We start from the raw sequence: 15,669 nt of genomic DNA on the forward strand, positions 1-15,669 counted from the left end.
TCCTTGAGCAGCACCTGGATAAATAAGCATGAGATGATGTGTTAATTAATATATGTAAATGTTGCAGAGGGGTAATTTTGGGGCTTGGGATGTGCACCTGCAGAAATATTTCAAGGCAGATGGATGGGCTAAGAATTGCCACAGACTCCTTTTTTGGAGGAAGAGAGTGAGGGAGGATCCAGATAGATTGTTCCTGAGGAGGAAATGGGGAAATGAAGAAGAAAAACGGAAAATAAGAGTGGTGGGCCAAAGAAGAGAGCCAAAACTTGAGGTGGTGAAATTCAGGGGGAGTTACAGTGGCAAAGCAAAGGTGCAACCAGGTTATTGGGAGTGAAGCATTAAGTGCTCTTATGTACTCTTCCTGTAAGGAGTTTTTACTTGTTTTACCCCAGTTACTGTATATATAATGTCTAGTTGGAGTAGACATTGGCAAAACTTAAGTCCCAGCCCTTCTTACCTTAAAAAAAAGAGGCAAAAATACGAAAGCACTCAATTTTAACTTTGAGTAGCGCAAGCTGCTGAATACAGTGCAAAGCTGTCCTGTGGCTGCTTCCTCCCCCCAGCCTGTCTGATACACCTGCTTGTGGTGTCTGCTGGAAGGTAGAGCATGTGTGTTGCTATTTGGATCTCTCTTCCCTGTTTCAGGCATCTGGTGTCGACGGCTCTGAAATTCCGGATGATGGCAAACTTATAGGATTTGCACAGCTCAGCATCAGCTAAACATTGGTCCCAGGAGATGTTTCCCAACAGAGAACCCACATGTGCATATTCGTAATGCTTCTGTTAGCCTAAAAAAAAAACCACTACTGCCAAAGAATTGAACTACAGCCCCCTTCCTAGAAGCTTTAACATTTTCCTTGATAGGATCACAAACCTTCCTGAAATTACCGATGACGTTTACACCTTTTGTAAACAACTCTCATGTTTTTGTATCTGTCATCTCAAACATGCAGACCCAACACATCATTGCCTGCATGTTCATTTTATTATTGCCTTACTTTAAAGAAAAAATACTACTGAGTACGAAGCAGGGGGTTCCACTGCTCTGATGATCTTGCCTAAGTGTTTGCTTACATGTGGTTTCATTTTTTTTCACTTGCTGTTTTTGCACAAGTTTTAATACTGAACAGATTTTTTTTCTTTTTGTTTTTGGTTCTTTACCTGCTTCTCCTTCTATCTGAAACACCAGTGTACGTGTTGTTTGGGTCACCTGGAGTGCTGAGAAATCTGCTTCTCTTTGGCTGTGTGATTTAAAACTGCTGGTTTGAATGCTTGCACCTGAGAAAGCAAGCAGAGTCTTAACTCACAGGAGGGAGAGCTTCTTTCCCTTGTGTTTGTGTTTTGGAGAAGTTCCTTGACTTTGAGGTGTTAGAAGTCAGCTTCCCTATGTAAACTGCCTTAATTTTTTTCTTTGTTCTTTATCATTTTGGTTCTCTCCACATGAGTGCCAGGCATGGCATGAGGGCTGAACCTTTTAATTTACATTTAGCAGTCCTTCCTGCTGCTTTCATTCTGCATCTTAGGCATAGTCTGTTCCTGAAGCAGACCAGGGAGGCATTGCTGCCTGGAAACTGGTCTTTCACATGGTGAACACAATACCCATGGTCACAGGGAGAGGAGATCTATGTCACTCTGCCTTTGGAACAGATGCACTTCCAAGTGTCCCTGAAACCCAGTTTGGTCATGCCTGGCTGGCTTCCCAATGTGTTCCCCAGTCCTTTGCAAGCTGGTACCCGTGGAACCATCCCTGTCGTGTTTTACAGCAATAAAGAATCACCAGTAGAGTGGCTGTACTGGGCAAAAGCGGGCGCTGCGTTTGTCCCTCCTGCTCTCAATCCCTTGGGTCGTCGGGCTGCACCTCAGCCCAAGCCTCGACGTTTGATCAGGATGTCACTGCACCCCGTCACACACGTATTTAGCTTTTCTTTCCATGTGGTGTTGAAGTTGAGTTTCTACATGAATAATATAAATTATGCTCTGAGTTTGATAAGAGACACTTGTAATGCAATATGTGAATAATAAATGGTGTTGACTTTTTTTTTCCTACTGTTTCACAGTTGGCCTTTGTAACTGCTCTTGGCTCTGGAGTGTTTTCTACACAGAAGTTGTAAGTCTGTAATTTAACATGCAGATGGAAACGAGCTTTGTTTCCATCAGACACAAACAATGCAGAAACAGAGCGGAATGACTAGGTTCAATTAGGACTTTTGTTCTGTTTCTTTTTCTTTTTTTTTTTTTTAATTTCCAAGTCTTCAGATGAACAATCTGTATTTATATCTTGTTCTCTATGAGCAGCTGTGGAAGCTTCCTGAATTGTGCATGTTCTTTTTTTACCGCCCCTGTTGCTTGTAGCCTTTGGGTGGATATTGGCTGTGTCCCCATGGGCTGTCTGCAGCCCCATGGCTGCTGAGTGTGAAGGGGAGGGAGAGGAAGATGAAAATTTGGGAGTGAGATCATCCTGGGGTGCTGAGCCCAGGAAGCAAGTGCCCGATAGCAGGGAGTTGGTGGTGGCTGGGTTGGCAGGTGTGTGTTTGCCACCATTCCCTGTTGCCTGACCCAAAGCACTCCCTGCAGTGTCCCCCATTGAGCTTGCTGGCTTGGGAAGAGCAGGCTGGCACCTTGATTTTCCCATCACCCTGTGCTCAGTGTGGATGTGTTGGGAGCCTTTAGGATACAGAGACAAGGTAGTTGTGGTACAGTATTATTTTCCCTCTGCCTGCATGCCCTGGGGACCTCCTCATTCATTTGTGTACTGGTGCTGAGGAAGGTTAGGACTCAAACTGCTCAAATGGAACAATGCAGTATCTATTTATTGTTATTCCCCATTTTCCCAAAGCCAGAACTTAGAGAGCTTGAGCTCACGCTAACCCAAGGTTCCGTAGTTCTTTAATGGAGAAAATAAGTGAGGAAGAAGCTGATGGGTTTTGCTCTATGGATCTCCAGATCTTTTGGGTAGGGATCCAAAATATTTACTTGGGCTATTACAGTGCTAGACAACTGTCTTTTCTGATGTTGTTCCAGTAAGTGCCAATGCTGTTCATAATTGTTTTCCAGTGTCATTAAGAATTTGGTTTTTGTGCAAATTTCTGATCTGAACCTGGAAGCAGGTGGTAATTTTAAGTTAGTTCCTACTTTTAAGGACAATGCTCTGTTAATGAAAACGGATCCTCTTCACAACTTTGGTGTATTGTAGATTATAATGAAAGATGTAAAATAGTCAGGCTTTTTTTCCTTTTTTGGACTTTGTATTTTACTGCATGTGTCTAATTTTTAATCAATAAAGAACAAATTGTCCATTGCCAGGTGTGTGATGTGTGGTTTGCTTGTCACTGGGTTGGTTGGTTGGTTTGTCTGCAACTGTTGGTTGGTTGAGTGGTGTCTGCAACCCCTGGGGCGTTTGGTTGGGGTGGTGGGAGGTTTGACAGCCCCCAGGAAAACTCTGCAGAGAAAGGGAGATCAAGTCCAGGCTGGATGGGGCTCTGAGTAACATGGTCTGGTGGGAAGTGTCCCTGCCCATGGCAGAGGTGGAACTGGATGAGTTTTAAAGTGCCTTCCCACCCAAACCATTCCCTGAGTGCATCTTTGCAGGAGTTGTGTGCAAAAATGGAGCCAGGAGGGCACTCAGGGTGGTGCCCTGAGAGCTTGTCTGTAGCCAAGAGGTTTGCTCCAAGCTCTGCATGCCCTGTGCAACTGGGAATGAGCTTCCCCTGTCCAGGAAAGCCTCAGCATGACACAGGCTGGTGTGAAAGTGGAAGGATTTATACCCTGACAAGTGGTGAGAACATGAACTGCACTCCCTCCTCTGCTCCCCAATAACTGTTCTTTGTGGGTGCCCTGGTCAGCCCCAGTGGGGCATCCATGGTGTTTTCCAGCATGCTTTACAATGCCCTTCTCATGGATCTGTGGGCAGCAGGAGTATCCAGGTGGCTTTTGGGCACCTCGTGGACATCTCAAAGGGGTCCCAGGTAAATGCTTTTCCTACATGAAGAATGGGCTGAGCAGTGCTGGATTTGTGTTCTCAATGATAATTTTAGGCATTTCAGCCCCAAGCACCATTGCCCTGTTTCAGATTTCTCCATCCCTTTCCCCTTTCCCCAAGTCCTTTCTGCATTTAGCCCCCAGCAGCTGCAAGGTGGCCCAGAACTGGTGGGAAGGGGGGACATCCTGTACCTTGGCTTGCTTGTGTTGCACAGGGAAGCTGCAGAAGATGAAGGGAATGGCAGCTCCATCCCCTGGAATCACAATGAACTGGCTGCCCTTCCTCATCTCTGCTTCTGCCCATCATTAACATAATTCCCTTTATTTCTCTGGGCTGTTCCCAGCTCTGCATCATGCTGGGCTTGTTTTGGCCCCTCTGAACCTGGCTTTCCTGAGTGGTTCAAATGCAAATGCAGCTGTTGTAGTGACTGTGGAGAAGAGTCTGTTCCCTGTCCATGCCACCTGGCCCTGGCACAGGAGCTGGCCCAGGTTCCCTGAAGCAGGGGTCCTTCTGCCCCAGCCAGCACTGGATGTTTGTGGGTGGCACAGGGATGATTAATATATTACAAGGTGTACTTCTAGTGACTGCCTATAACTGCAGAGCTTATCTGAGGTTTAAACATTAATTCCAGCTCTCTGGGAAGTCTGTCCCAGCACTGTCCTGTCCCAGATACAGCCACCAATGTCAGGTGTCGGGGAAATTTTGAAAGCAGTTGGTGATTTTGGGCGATTCCAGAAATGCCTGGTGCTGCTGTCCGTGATCCCCTGCCTCAGTGTGGCTTTCCACCAGTTTTGCCAGCTCTTCATGGTGGTGGAAGTGCCTCACCACTGTGACACCAGCTGGATCCTCGCCGTGGGCCCCAACCTGACAGAGGAAGAGCAGCTGAACCTCACCCTGCCCCGGGGCCCCGACGGGCACTTTGAGCAGTGCTCCATGTTCTCCCCGGTGGACTGGGACCTGGATTCCATCCTGGCCTATGGGCTGAACCACACTGAGAAGTGCAGCAGTGGCTGGGTGTACCCCTCCGAGCAGCCACCGTCCCTGCTGACCGAGGTCTGTACCTGCTGCTGCATCTGCTGGGTGTGGAAGGGATGGGGCACCCACATAGCCACAGCTCCCCCAGGGCTGGTGCCTGGCCATGGTGCAGCTGGGATTTACAACAGGTGTGGGCTGGGGACCTTGGCTCCACCATGCAGGCCCAGGTGTGGTCCTGGAGAGGGTGCAGGCTGTGCCAGAGGTGCCAGTGGGGAGATGAATCACTCCTGCAGGGACCTCCTGCCCCGGGATTCCCCATCCCTCTGCATCCAGAGGTTAACCTTTCCAATTTAATATAGAATGGTTTGGCTCAGAAGGGTCCTTTAAAAGTCATCTAGTCCAACCCCCAACATCACAATTGTTAGCTGAGAAAGATGCTAAATTAACATAAAGGTGAGTAGGTTTAGATTAAATGTTAGGAAGAAATTCTTCACTGTTAGGGTGGTAAAGCCCTAGCACAGGTTGCCCAGAGAAGCTGTGGCTGTCCCATCCCTGGAAATGTTCAAGTTCAGGTTGGATGGGGATCTGATTTATCTGATCTAGTGTAAGGTGCCCTGCCCATGGCAAGAGAGTTCAAATTAGATGATCTTAATGTCCCTTCCAACCCAAACCATTTTATGGTTCTATGATCCTTCCTATGTCACTCCTTCCATTGATGCCCTCTGGGTGCTGGCAATTGCAGGACATCTCTTTAACAGAAACTGCTTGTCCCAGGAATCAGCATTGCATCCTTTCTCCTCTGGGAGCTCAGGTGGTCTGAGGAAGCAAGCTGCTGCTTCTGTCCCCAGGCCCACCTAAAGCAAAATTTGCTGACCAGGAGGCTCCCCTGGGTTGGCTGGGCTGGACAAGGGGGACTCCTGCAGGTCCCAGTGCATGGGAGAGGGACCCCAGTGAGTGCCCCAAGGGCTTGTCCCATCTCTGCCTTGTGTGCCCTGTGCATACTGTGGGGATTCACATCCTTGGAAGTGGGTTTACCAAAGCATCTCTTTCTCCTTTCTCCAGTTTGACCTGGTGTGTGACAGGAAGGACCTCAATGACATTGCCCAGGCCATCTACATGGCAGGGCTGCTCCTGGGATCCATGATCTTTGGGCCTCTGAGTGACAGGTGAGGAGCCACAACCCCCTGCCCAGGGTCTGTGCAAAGGCAGCACAGTACAGACCAGGTGGTGTGAGCCTGTCTGGACTGTGCACCCGGTGCATTTTGTCACTTCTCATTGCAGGGACCCTGACCAAAGTCCTCGGGTCCCATGAGGACATGGCCACACAGGGAGGGGAAGGGAGAGAGACACAGCATGTGTGCACAGTGCTTCCCTTGTCACCCCACAGTCTACTCTGAGCCTTATCAGGGTGATAAGAATCACTGTCTAACCTGCTGGGCTCCTTGCCAATCTCCTTGGGGTCTCTCCAAACACCGATTGTGTCCTCCCTGTTTCTCCCCAGGATCGGCCGCCGCCCGGTCGTTCTGATCTCCGTCTTCCTGCAGGGCTTGTTTGGCCTGGGAATTGCCTTTGTGCCCCATTTCTATGTGTACATGGCCTTCAGGTGTGTGGTGGGGGCCTCCGTGTCAGGGATCACCATGACATTACTGGCCTTAGGTGAGTAGGATGCCCTCGCCCTGGGGCATCTCAAGATGCAACAGATAACTCTTCAAAGAAATAAAAATATCCGTGTTTGACTAGAACAACCCCGTGGTGAGGACAGGTCTTGATCTTCACTGTCCTTTGGTACTTTGGCAACTTCTCAGCCCTCAGTCAGAGCCTTGGGGAGCATCTGTCTCCAGCCAGTGCTCAGAGGAGGGCAAGGGGAGTACCCCAGAACAGGAGGTCAGTCTAATCCTCACCTCCAGAATAATTCTTCTCCAGGGAAAAACAGCTGTTTGCCTCAGGGGGAATACTTTGGATGACTGTGAGCCTTCTTCCTTTCAGCTACAGAATGGATTGGTGTCTCCTCCCGGCCAAATGCAGTGCTCACCTCTCACTGCTGCTTTGCCATCGGGCAGATGATTTTAGCTGGTTTGAGTTACGGGATTCGCAACTGGAGGCTGCTGGAGATTGCAGGATCTGCTCTTATATTTGCCTTTTTTTTCTGCATGGGGTAAGCAGGATGTGGACAGAGCTCCTGCAGATGTGACAGCAGTGTGAGGGTGTGAGTGAGGAGGAGGCAGCAGCTCAGAACCAAGCTGGGTCTCTCCCATTGGTGTGCAGGTGCTGGAGGAGCTGCTGCAGAGCTCAGAACATCTCCCTGGGCACTGCACTGCTGAGAGCAGCAGCTGCTCTGCTTCAGGTCTCCAAATGTGGCCTTTGGAGCCCAAATTTAGGGTGTTTAGACCCATTGATCCCATGGGCCTTTCAGTTTAGAGTTGGGCTTGATGATCCTTGTGGGTCCCTTCCAACACTGAAGGTTCTGTGGTTCTGGGATCTGATCCTGTGGTGATTCCAAGGCTTGCTGGACATAGTCCCAGAAAGGGGCTGTGGGGGATCTCAGCAGGACACAGCAGCATGTGCTGGCCTCCTCTCGTGGCAGGGTGCTCCCAGAGTCACCTCGCTGGCTGATGACCAAGGGCAGAATCGAGGAAGCCAAGAAGGTGCTGCAGAAGGCGGCGGCCACCAACAAGCGCAGCCTCCCACCAGAGCTCCTGGAGCAGGTACTGGGGGGTCCTGGCCTCAGACACTGCCCTGGGCCTGGCAGCAGCCCCTGGAGCAGGTACTGGGGGGTCCTGGCCTCAGACACTGCCCTGGGCCTGGCAGCAGCCCCTGGAGCAGGTACTGGGGGGTCCTGGCCTCAGACACTGCCCTGGGCCTGCCAGCAGCCCCTGGAGCAGGTACTGGGGGGTCCTGGCCTCAGACACTGCCCTGGGCCTGCCAGCAGCTCCTGGAGCAGGTACTGGGGGGCCCTGGCCTCAGACACTGCCCTGGGCCTGCCAGCAGTCCCTGGGGCACAGCTCATCCCAGAAACATCTCTGCATTCCCACTGGGGCTGCTCTGGCCATGGGCTCTGGGGGACTCCAGCTCCAGCTGAGTTCCACAGGGACCAGGTCATGGAAGAGGCCCAGCCTCTGCTGAGGCTCAGTCTGGAGCCTTCTGGGCTCCCTCTGGGCATGTGGGAAGGACTGAAATGCTTCCCTGGCTTTTCTCCTCTGAGCATTCCAGGAGTGTCACCGATGAGCACAGAGTCTCTCTTTAGTCTCTCTGTTTCCATGCAGAAATGCCTGAAGGGGAGTTCCCTCCTTGCCCACCCCAAAGTCCCCACTCTGGGGAGATGTTCATCCTGAGGAACCTCTCAGTCACCATGCCCTGTGCTGGGCACACAGAGGGCAGTGGGGCTGCCCTCCCTGCCAGAACACTGCGCTCACAGGCCTGCCCCACTGAGGCTTCCCATGGACTGCAAGTGGAAAAGGAGCTGGACATGGGTTTCCTTTTTGTGCTCTGACTTCTTGTCTTCTGTGTTTTGAAGTTGAAGCCTGAGAAAGAGGTCAAGTCTGGAAGTTTCCTGGATCTCTTTCGGAAGAAGCACCTGCTGAAGGTGACTTTAATCATGTCATGTGCCTGGTAAGACACTCTCTGGTGCATTCTTCCCAAACTTCTACGTAAAAGAAAAGAAGGGATTGACAATTAGTCATCAGGAAATTCACCTTGTGGCTTTTGAGTGTTATTTGATGGGTGTTTCTGCTTCTGGCTGTTTAAGGGGCTTTGTGGGAAAAGTTATAGCATTTCCAGCTTCGGCAGGCCTGTGGTATTCCTCTGGTTTTACATCTCTTGGGAAATGCTTGGTCCAAATAATTGTAGATCAGTGCTGTTTTTCCTCATGGCTGACACCTGCTCAGTGCCCCCTGCCTGGCTTTCAGGTTTGTGAACAGCTTTGTCTACTACGGGCTGAGTCTGAACGTGACAAATTTTGGCCTGGACATCTACCTGACTCAGCTGGCCTTTGGAGCAGTGGAAATCCCAGCCCGTTTTGCTTGTATCTTCACCCTGCAGAGGTTCGGGAGGAGGAAAACACAGGTTGTTCTCCTGGTGCTGAGTGGCCTGGTGTGTCTGATCATCACTGGAATTCCTGAAGGTGAACAACATCATCCGACACGGAGAGGACATCCTCTGGGACAGGGAGGCACAGAGCCTCAACCCTTCCCTTGCTCTTCTGTCCTCCCAGCCAGGGTGGCTCACATCCCTCTGGGCCTCAGCTGACCCTGGCCGCATGGGCCTGGCTGAACCCACAGGGCCCAAACCAAAATGTTCTTGTTGATGGCAAACAGCAGAGGGCAGAACTGAGTCCAGTGGGCTCCTTGTCAACAGAGCTGTGCTCTGGGCAAATTAATCCCTGGGGAGGTGAGATGGTGGGTGCAGAGCAGGCTGAAAGTGGCCACCAGGCCAGAGCAGCCTGGCCCATGCTCAGACGCTGTCAGAGGCCATGGCTCCCTGCAGGTGACACAGTTGTCCCTGCAATCCCCAGTCACCATCTGTGAGTGGTGCTGAGCCCTGCCCCATCCCACAGCAGCCATCTCTCCTCCTCCCCTCAGACCAGCCCGTGGCAACCACCGTCCTGGCCACCATTGGCAAGTTTGCTGCCTCGGCCTCCTTCTCCACCTCCTACGTCTACGCTGCTGAGCTCTTCCCCACGGTCGTCAGGTGAGCTCTCCCCACATTTGGAGTGACCAGCAGTGGTGGTGGTGGGGCAGGAGTTGTCCCCATGGCTCATCCCTGTGGTGGTCTGGGTGTGCTGACCCACAGCTCCCTCTCTCTGCAGGCAGACTGGCGTGGGGCTGTGCTCCGTGTCGGCGCGGGTGGCCGGGATCCTGGCCCCGCTGGTCCGGCTGCTGGGCCAGCACCACCGGGCCATCCCCATGGCCATCTTTGGCAGTGCCCCCGTGCTGGGGGGGCTGCTCTGCATCCTGCTGCCTGAGACCTGTGGCACTGACCTGGCAGATGACACAGGGGATGGCCACCCTCCAGCTCAGGTGGGTGCTGGTGCTGCCTCTGCGGTGGAGACATGGGCAGCCAGCACTTGGGGGAGTCCCTTGGATGTGCTGGGGGTTTCTTTAGGAGTTACAGAGGGAATTCATGTGGAAGTCACCCATTCCTGCATGTGGAACTCATCCATGTCACTATAGGACTTGAAACAACATGAGCACGCACACCGCTGCTCTCAAGGTGAAGGGAAAGGGAAGTTTATTTTCTGACTCCAACATTTATAGTTTTCCAAAAGTGACAGTGGATTGGAGGGTGAAAGTGCCACCTCTCCAATGACACTGGACAAACCAACAGTCCGTCAAATTTCTCCTCCTCCACAAAAGAATGCAAAACAATAAGTTATTTACAGAAAGTGTTTGAGAAAGTTTGCTACAAGAATGTAAACATCAGAAGGCTTAGAAAATCTTAAAAAATCAGGGTGACATGCCCCTTCATTCCCGTCCATAGGATATAACAGCCAGTGCTCCCTCCCTCTGCCCTCCTCAGGGAAACGCTGGTACCTTGTAGCCTGTACCTGTACCAGCCCCATCCTCGGCTTTCACCTTCTCATAGCTCCCAGCCCTCATTCCCCATGGGACCAGCTGGAATTGCACCCCAATACTTCTGTTGTCTTGCTGGGAGAAGGGTGTTCACAGGAACAGTTGGGAATGGGGTCCAAGTTGCTGAAGGCTGCTTGTCTCAGGGCCAGCAGCCATCAGCTCATGGTACACCTTTCCTTGCTTTTACACACTTTTCCCTTTCACCAGGTCTGTGAAAATGCCACCAGCAGCTCTCAGAATGGGCAGGTGAAAGGAAAAGGTGCTGACCAAGACAATGAGAGCACGAAGACCACCTACTTCTAGCTGGGTCTGCAGGTGGCAGTGGATAAAGGCAGCCCAGTGCTGTGTGGGCACTGAGGACAGGCAGGGTCTCTCCTCCACAGGATACCACCTTTGCCTGGGCCATCACTGCCAATTCTTGGGTTTCCTTGTCTTTTTTGCCTTCCTGTATCTCCCTCTGTAGCTTGTCCTCAGGCACTGCAGGCTGTCGCTGGTGTCCAACTGTGCTCTCACCAGAGAAAATTAGGTGCTTTTTACTTGAGGGGAAAAAAGAAAGAAAACAAGAAATAGAATGGAGGCAATTCCTCTTCATTTTTCCTGGTATGTCTCCAGGAAGATGAGACTGTAAACTTTGTCCAGTGAAACACCCACTAGAGCATTGGATAAACTTGCAAGAGAGAACTGGGCTCACTAACAGGAGAGCTGGAGCAGATGCAGCACTGAAAATAATCTCACACTTGCAAGGAGTGATTTATCGTGGCTGTCTAGCAAGATCATCTCGTTCTCTCATAAAAACACTCCTTTTTATTTTTTTCGTAAATTTGAGATACTCAGCTGAGAAAAAGAAAAAAAAAAAGTGATGGAAGAAACAGCATGCAGGGAGCAAGGATGTCTAACAGGCAGCAGAATTTTCCTTTCAGTGCTGGTGGCTTTGAATTGATGCCTATCATGATGCTTTGGGCATGGAAAACGGTGCTGTTGGGCTGCAGTGTGGGACCAAATTGATCTGTCCATTCCAGGAAACTGAGGGATGTTGTGGCAGTTGGTCTCTTAGAAAAAAGTACAAATCTTTCAGGGAAATGGCAAGTCTTTTCTACTCTGTTCTAATCTCTTCCTTTATTGCTGGATCCATTTTCTCTTTAGAAGATTTAGGACCGCTTTTGTCTTATACTGTTAAGAAAAAAAAAGTGTTTTTCCTGTGCTTCCTTTCATATCATCTCAGGTCCCTCAATCCAACTTTCTTTTCCCACTGGATGGGTACAGAAGAAGCTTGGGACCTGCACATGGTGGTTCTTCCTCTTTGACTGTAAAACTCAAAGGTTATTTTCTGGTAGCATCAAGAAATATTAAACCACAGTATTTCTTCTCTCCATTGTCATGCCTACCTATTTTCCATGGACCAAAGTACCTCATGGATGTTCAGTTTGATCAAGACAGAGTTTTGGATAAAATTAGTGCCATGTGACATTGTCCTGCCAGGAAGGACTGGCTGTGGTGCTGTTTTTTCTCTGGCACTGCTTTTCAGAGGATTTGCTGTGGTGCTGATCTTCAGTACCCTGGGAACAAAGGAGTTCAGTCCTTTGTCCTTTCCTTGGAAAAGGCTGGGGAGTGCCTCCTTCAGGCTTTTATGGAAAACAAAGCATTGAGGGCAAAGGCTGAGGGAAGAGCTTGGAGCCAAATGTACAGTTATTGGAGGAACCACTTTGGGAATTGTACTCAGACTCTCTGTTTTAGCCCTTTTCATAAATAAAGGCATCCAAGCACAGCTGATGTACTTCTGCTTCCAGCTCATCTGTGCCTCCAGTGGGCTGAAGATCCATTTTGTGGAATCTTGGATGGTTTGGGTGGGAAGGGACCTTAAAGATCATCTCGTTCCATTACCTCCCTGCCACATGCAGGTACACCCTCCACTATCCCAGGTTGCTCCAAGCCATATCCAACTTGGCCTTGGACGCTTCCAGGGATGAGGCAGTGTCCTGATTTAGGGCAAATTTGGGAAGAAACTTCCAAAGGGGTCCCTCTAGAAAGCAGATTCAAGTGGCCTCTTCCACAACTGGTTTGGGAAAAGATTTCCTTGGAGAAAAGTGGTAAAAAGCTGGTTTTTTAACAAGCAAAGTATTCACGAGCATAAAAAATGAATAATTTAAAACAGTAAAAACCTCTTGCTGTTCTGAAGAGATGTCAAATACAGAAAGTCCTTTTTGTGGGGTGTAGCTTGTCTCACTCAGTCTCTTATCAGTCCCTCCTGTGCTGGAAATGCCACATCCTGGGCCCCAGTGGGCCACAGGTGTGAGCTCTCAGTCGTCTTTTTCAGTCCAGAGAAGGGCTGAACAGCTCCAAGAAAAAGAAAAAACACAGCCTGAGGAACCATTTCTGCCACAGCTAGCTAAAAACTAACTAAAAGCAAAGGAGAGCTGTGATCATATTTGCAGGGATCCCAGGATGAGGGAAGAGATGAGAACCCTGACTCCATGTTTCAGAAGGCTGATTTATAATTTTATTATATATATTATATTAAAAGAAAATTATATACTAAAACTATACTAAAAGAATGGGAGAAAGGATTTTGTCAGAAGGATAGCAAGGAATGGAAAGGAATGAATAACAAAAGCTCGTGACTCTCAGAGAGTCCGAGCCAGCTGGCTGTGATTGGCCATTAATTAGAAACAACCACATGAGACCAATCACAGATGCCCCTGTTGCATTCCACAGCAGCAGATAATCATTGTTTACATTTTGTTTCTGAGGCCTCTCAGCTTCTCAGGAGAAAAAATCCTAGCAAAAAGATTTTTCATAAAATATGTCCATGACAGAGAGCTCTCTCCCACTGTCCGTGCTGCAGGCAACACAGTCCAGGAGAAGGATGTGGGTGAGCAAGTGCAGTTTCTGATAACAAACTGTGATCTTCTCTCCCTCTTTGCTCTCAGAACCAGTCTAAAGGTGCAGAACTTAATATCCAGCATAAACAGAACAGACAACTGGGGATCTAAGCATCATAAAGCCACCCTAGGACAGGCAGCCACAGCTTCTCTGGGCAACCTGTGCCAGGGCATCGCCACCCTCACAGGGAAGAATTTCTTTCTAAAATCTAATCTACATCTCCTCTCTGTCAGTTTTAAGCCATTCCACCTTGTCCTGCCACTCCATGCTCTTGTCCCAGGTCCCTCTCCAGCTCTCCTGGAGCCCCTTTAGGCAATGAAAGGGGCTCTGAGATCTCTCCCTGAAGCCTTCTCTTCTTCAGGCAGAACAATCCAAACGTTCTTCATAGGAGAGGTTCTTCAATCCCCCAATCATCTTTGTGGCCTCCTGTGGACTCACTCCAACAGCTCTGTATTTTATCTGCTCTTCTCTGGATCACTGAATCTTGTGAGTTTGAATACCCCTGCACTTGAAGAGCACCTGAACAGCTTGACTCACGTTTTGCCCAGCTCAGCACAAGTGGGACGATGTCCAATGTTTTTGCAGTGCCTCAATGTCGCTCCTAGCCAGCCCACACATGGCCTTGCACTGAAATGAGCAGAGGTGACAGCACAAAGTGGAGCCAGGGGTGCTGGAACAGCATGTGGGAATGCAAACAAAAACCTGTGGGAATGCAAATACACTTCTGCATGCACACAGTGGGGAGTTCTGGGCTCTCAGGATTGTGAGGCCATGGGCAAAGGGTAAAATGGGACCTAAGGAAGAACTAAGAATGATTCCATATTGAGGGAAGGGAGCCAAAAAGTTAACAAGGTGATGAGGACAAAAGGGGATAGAGAAGTTTAGGTGGGAAGAGGAGGTTTTCTCATTTTAGAGACAAATTTAGGAGAAAATGCTCTGGAATGAGTGTTTCTGCTAAAGAAAAAATGCTTCAGTAATCCCTTTTCCTGTCAATGAGAAAATGGATACCAGTGGGCGAAAGTGAAAAAAACCAACTGCTCATTGACAAAGTGCCCACGTGGCAAAGGAAAAAAATTGAACAAATGCTAGATATTGAACCATCAGAACCTTACCCCCAACGCATACAAATACCCACCCCACAGCAGAACAAAAACCCCCAAAATTCCAGGGAAGGAAACAAACAGCCCAGCTGTGTGGCAGGGGGAACAAAATGGCACCAGCTTTTTCGTCTCAGGGAAAGAAAAAAAGCTCATGCAGCAGTCTGGGCAAAACAGATGGGAACCCGTGGAACCTCTAGTGTTGGTCTCTTCCTTACAGCAAATGAAGCTGATGGATTTTGGTGTCTTTTCTCTTGTTGATTCAGCTTTTCCTGAGGTGTCAGGCCAGGCAGAGCAGCTCCTGCCGGATTGGCTCCTGGTGATTGTCAGTTCTTGGACCAAAACCAAGGTGAACAATTAAAAAAAAAAACCCAAAAGCTGCAGAAGGATTGCTGCTGCAGTCTCTTCAGGCCAGGAAAAGAAAAAAGAATTTCTTGCTTAAGTTAACAAAAAAGCCAAGCAAGCCAAGCAACAGTCTTGGGGTGATTTTATGATGATGCTCTATTTCCTGTCTGTTTTATGCCCAGAAATGGCAAAAACCATTGCAGCTTTAGGATGGATCTGGGGGGAGGATCAGGAGCCTGGGAGCCCCGGTGAGGGCATTGTTCAAAGACTGTCTTGATTTGAACAGACAGGTGTGTGCTGAGGAAGGCAGGAGCCTCCCTTGAAATGGAAAATGTAAACCCTCTCCCTCTGAATTATTATAATTTTGAAATTAAGGGGCTCTCAGGCCCTTTAAGAGATATGGGAGTAGGAACAACAGTTCTTTATTAGGGAAATTAAAATAAAAATGCAGTGATACAAAACAACACTGCCAGTGAGAACAGTTCCTGCCCCCTGTGTGTCAGGGCGGTGTCCCAGCCCCATCCCATGGGGGCTCAGCCCTCCTGCAGTTCCAGCTGTGGCTCTGCTGCAGCAGGGATCCTGCACAAGGGGGGAGTTTTCCTCTGCAGCTCCAGGGCTGCTGCAGATGGGCCTGGGCTCCCTCTGGCCATGCAGGGCAGCAGAAAGCTGCTCCTCTGGCAATGCAGGGGGCAAAGGCTGCTGTGCTGTGCCAGGCTCAGATTGGATCCAGGTAGGAATGCTTGGCTCCTCCCCTGGGCGGAGCATCTCCCCATGGGATGCTGGGATTGGATCAGCCCTGCAGGGACACTCAGTGGCCATGGACAGC

The 15,669-nt window shown here is 49.7% G+C and overlaps 2 protein-coding genes across 2 annotated transcripts in view; both read left to right on the forward strand.

Annotated features, from left to right (window-relative positions):
* Positions 1-3,300, forward strand: part of OXSR1 (oxidative stress responsive kinase 1) — an 87,889-nt gene extending 84,589 nt beyond the window's left edge. The window contains exon 18 of the mRNA XM_064703844.1: positions 646-3,300. Within this exon, the coding sequence (XP_064559914.1) occupies positions 646-720 (75 nt within the window). The 3' untranslated portion in view covers positions 721-3,300. The remainder of the gene's footprint in view (positions 1-645) is intronic.
* A 1,305-nt stretch (positions 3,301-4,605) lies between these two features.
* Positions 4,606-11,360, forward strand: LOC135443006 (solute carrier family 22 member 13-like). The gene is made up of 10 exons (XM_064703270.1): positions 4,606-5,032; positions 6,017-6,120; positions 6,456-6,610; positions 6,941-7,109; positions 7,539-7,659; positions 8,469-8,563; positions 8,860-9,074; positions 9,532-9,640; positions 9,759-9,969; positions 10,729-11,360. The coding sequence occupies exons 1-10, from the start codon at positions 4,661-4,663 to the stop codon at positions 10,822-10,824; spliced, it is 1,647 nt and encodes a 548-aa protein (XP_064559340.1). The 5' UTR covers positions 4,606-4,660; the 3' UTR covers positions 10,825-11,360.
* The last annotated feature ends 4,309 nt before the right edge of the window (positions 11,361-15,669 follow it).

The sequence above is a fragment of the Zonotrichia leucophrys genome, chromosome 2 (assembly GCF_028769735.1).
Source record: "Zonotrichia leucophrys gambelii isolate GWCS_2022_RI chromosome 2, RI_Zleu_2.0, whole genome shotgun sequence".
In the NCBI taxonomy this organism is placed as follows: domain Eukaryota; kingdom Metazoa; phylum Chordata; class Aves; order Passeriformes; family Passerellidae; genus Zonotrichia; species Zonotrichia leucophrys.